The sequence below is a fragment of the Daktulosphaira vitifoliae genome, unplaced genomic scaffold (genome assembly GCF_025091365.1).
Source record: "Daktulosphaira vitifoliae isolate Bord-2020 unplaced genomic scaffold, ASM2509136v1 Scaffold_685, whole genome shotgun sequence".
In the NCBI taxonomy this organism is placed as follows: Eukaryota; Metazoa; Arthropoda; class Insecta; order Hemiptera; family Phylloxeridae; genus Daktulosphaira; species Daktulosphaira vitifoliae.
The window spans coordinates 1-3,680 of record NW_026100248.1 but is presented as its reverse complement, the minus strand read 5'-3'; the positions used below and the strand labels follow the sequence as shown (position 1 = coordinate 3,680).

The window sequence follows — 3,680 nt, the reverse complement described above, 5'->3', positions numbered from 1 at the left end:
TTTTTTTGTTGAATAATGATTTTTAATTTGTAATATTTCTTTTTAGTTAATATATTTTTTTGTAATAAGTGAATGGGGCAAGCTACAGGATAATTTTTATCTTTGTGTTATGAAAAAAATAAAGCACCGCTTAAGACTATCTTACTCCTCATCTTTTTTAAACCTCAAATGCTAATATCTTAAAAGTTATCAATACAATAATGTTATTTAATTCTATTTCCCACTTAACAGTAAAACAATAATTTCAGGTTCCCATTTAATTTTCGAAATTTACCCTTAAAATCTACTTTTAGAAATAATATTTTCTTACAATAATCTGGGTGTTTACTATGGTTCACAAAAATAAATCAAATTATAATCTGTACATTTTTATTAAATATTATTCAACAAAAAAAAGAGGGTAGTATTCTTAATAAATTATCCGCAAAATATACGGACTTGTATATGATCAAGATTTTCAAGGGTGGAGAAAGAGACACAACCAAGAACTGATGGAGATATTCAATAGACCAAGTATTTGTAACGAGATCAAACGTAGTAAGTTGAAATGGGCTGGAAACGTTTGTAGAAAGCAAAATTCAATGGTTCAAAGAATGCTCCTAGAAAACCCATGGAGCAAAAGACCACTGGATAGACCAAGGCTACGCTGGGAAGATGGAATCAAAAATGATTTCCTAAATGTTAGAGGGGATTATGGAGGCATGGATTGGAAGGAAGCAGCGAAAAATAGAGAAGAACGGGGGAGGATTTGTTCTACGGCAAAATAGTCTCAAAGGCCATAAAAAAAAAAAAAAATGAATTAAATTACCGTCCAGCTTCTTGAGATAGTTGTGACCAATCTCTTCTGACAATATCTAAACCTTTTATTTCTTCCTTAGTGATAAAATCTCCTGATGGTAATTTTGAAATAGAAATAGCAGCATACTTTTTTTTCTTTAAAAGTAGCATGTACTTGAAAACTCCATCAATGTCTAATTCAACTTGTTTGTAAATTTTATTAACTTCCGCTTTTATCTAAGAAGTTAATTTTGTGAGTCAATAGACTAACATAACATGTGTAAAATCAAAATAATTCAATAAAAATTTTTTTTTCCTTAATTCTGAAATTAAATATACTACAAACAAAGATTTTTTAAACTTATGTAACACTTAAGAAATTTTTTATTTCAATCATGTTTAAATTAGATATTTATCAAATTTTCTTAAGTTTACTTATTGAAATGACATTAACATAAAAAATAATATTTTATATTTTAAACTTAACTTACTTTATATCCAATTTTCATGACTTGATCATAGTCGACACAATTTGAATTAATCATCAATGAGTCAGTATCTCCATAAATAACATCAAAAGCTAATTTTTCAACTAAATCTTTAGTACTAGTCAATATTTCTCTACCTTTAGCTGTAATTAATGCAGCTAATGGTTTAGCATAAAAACGTGAATGAGCAAAACCCAAACATCCATACATACTGTTTGCAGTAAGTTTCAATGCCATTTGTCTTAAATTGTACTATAGAAAATGCATATATTTTTTAATATATTAATAGAGTAACATGAAATAAGCTTTAACATGTAATTACTTGTTCTTTGACTATTGGTGATATTTTTGGATCATTCATTAATTTTTTAACTTCTCTTCGTGAATCAACCAAAGATTTTATCTCAGCAGGTAAAATTCCACGAGCTGAAGTTTGATTTGGTGTCAATTTTAATAACTCAGCTATTTCATCTTCGTCCTAACAACAAAAATATTCAATCATTTAATATAAAGAAATATTAAAGCAATTACTTTTTTTACCTCAGCAGTTTTAGGAAGAGTTCGAAAACTAACAGTTGTAAAACATATATTATACTCTTGTATTATGCTTGGANTAAAACATATATTATACTCTTGTATTATGCTTGGGTACAAGGAATTAAAATCCATAAGTAGAATCATTTTATCATAAAAACCAACTTTAGGTTCTAGTACAAGACCACCTAAATACTGAGCTTTTTTACGACTAGTTTTTTTGGTATTGTCTCCTTCTCCAATTACATCATCTTCATCCTATTCAAGCCAAAAATTAAATAAAAAAACATATGAACACCATAGTAAAATTTTTAATACTTTAGAAATTGTTTTTTTCTTGTATTGTTTATCTGGCAGAATAAAATCTTTTTCGTTAAAAGCATGCAATAGTAAAAATTCATTCCTTTCAGCACGTCCACCAATAAGAGTTCTCGACATTAAGTTTCCAGCTATTTTAGTAATTTGAAGAGCTAATGGTAATACATTCATTTGTACCATAAGTCGTAATATACAAGAAGTATCCATAATTGTAAATTTAATTAGTTGTATTAAAGCTTCAGCAGAACTATTAATAAATCAAGAAAAAATTAAACAATATTATTTTTACGATTAAAATGACTTTGATATTAAATGAAATTTAAAAGTAGAATTAAAGCTTACCAATACATATAACTAACTTCTTCGTCAGATAAATTTAACTGTTGATTTTCTTTAACATTCAAAATCTTAAACATTTTAATAAGAAACTTATTTATTAAATTCCATATTAAATAATTTATTTGGATTAGTATATTAAAATGGTAGTAAGTAATAGTGATGTTCTAACTGTTCAGTTTTATTTTCAAAGTGATTTACAAAGGAAAAATTTTTTTTGAAAATAAATCTAGTAAGATCAAAAAGATCATGTTCAATTTGCTGAAGAATGACATAAAAAATATTTTGCCTGAAAATGATTAATATTAATATTCAGTTCAAATTTAATCAAATATTTTGATTGTTCAGTACCATTCAAACTATTGATATATAAAAAGTTTGTAAGCTTTTGTTCAATCTTAAAAATCAGGTATAACATCACAAATAAGCAATAATATGTTTAAAAATCAATTAACATAATAAATTTTAACTAACTTGTTCACATAAAGTATATAAATCATAACTTCTTGCTCTAATCAATTCTTTAGCAGAAATTTGAGTGTCACAAATTAAACGTCCACTAAGAATATTTTTTTCGCTTATGAATTTTCCCTGATAAAAAAAGAAAAGTAATAGAATATAATTAAATTTAATGAATTTATCCATACTTTTTTAGGAAACATTGTTCTACGAAGACGACCAATTTTAGACCAATTTTGTATTTTATTACTTTCTAAGCGATTCACAAGTGATGCTAATATATAACTACAAATATCATGTCCAATAATAATATCGGGGTCAACTTTAGACATCTTAGCTAAAAAATAAGTTAATAATGCTCTTTCTGAATCCATTTTTACTATATTAGTTGGATCACCACATTTTTTAAATTCTTCTTGATAACGTGGTGGCCATGGAATATTGATAGGTCGAGTAAAAGCTAATAAATAAATTAATGAAAATACAATGTTTAATAATAAAAAAATTATGATATTACCACAAAAGAATTGGTTGTGATGAGGAGTAGGTGGTGCTTGATCAATAGGGAAATTTGAATGTATCATACAAGTAATCATTAAAATTTCATTTTGTTTTGTCTTTTTATTATAAACAATTCTTGGATTTAGTGTCATAATAACCATAGGAGGGGGAGGAGCTGTGGGTGCTAACTGAATATTTTTCATGTCCATACAATTTATCTGTAAATGAATGACCATGTAAAATATGTATATAGTGTTCAGTAAGTAG

The 3,680-nt window shown here is 26.3% G+C and overlaps 1 protein-coding gene across 1 annotated transcript; it reads right to left on the bottom strand.

Moving 5' to 3' along the window:
- Nucleotides 1-787: 787 nt before the first annotated feature.
- LOC126909618 (DNA polymerase alpha catalytic subunit-like) lies at nt 788-3,649 on the bottom strand. The gene is made up of 10 exons (XM_050692055.1): nt 3,430-3,649; nt 3,101-3,372; nt 2,928-3,044; nt 2,460-2,524; nt 2,118-2,364; nt 1,915-2,057; nt 1,806-1,878; nt 1,588-1,743; nt 1,269-1,517; nt 788-1,014 (listed from the first exon to the last, which is right to left on the bottom strand). The coding sequence occupies exons 1-10, from the start codon at nt 3,647-3,649 to the stop codon at nt 805-807; spliced, it is 1,752 nt and encodes a 583-aa protein (XP_050548012.1). The 3' UTR covers nt 788-804.
- Between the last annotated feature and the right edge of the window lie 31 nt (nt 3,650-3,680).

Bases quoted from the DNA above. Each gene is read 5' to 3' on its own strand.
- LOC126909618 (XM_050692055.1), bottom strand. From the start codon at position 3,649: ATGGTCATTCATTTACAGATAAATTGTATGGACATGAAAAATATTCAG. The intron at 3,045-3,100 runs GTATGGATAAAT...TTTTTTTATCAG, and splicing joins GAACAATGTTTCCTAAAAAA to GGAAAATTCATAAGCGAAAA. The intron at 1,015-1,268 runs GTAAGTTAAGTT...TTAACTTCTTAG, and splicing joins TCATGAAAATTGGATATAAA to ATAAAAGCGGAAGTTAATAA.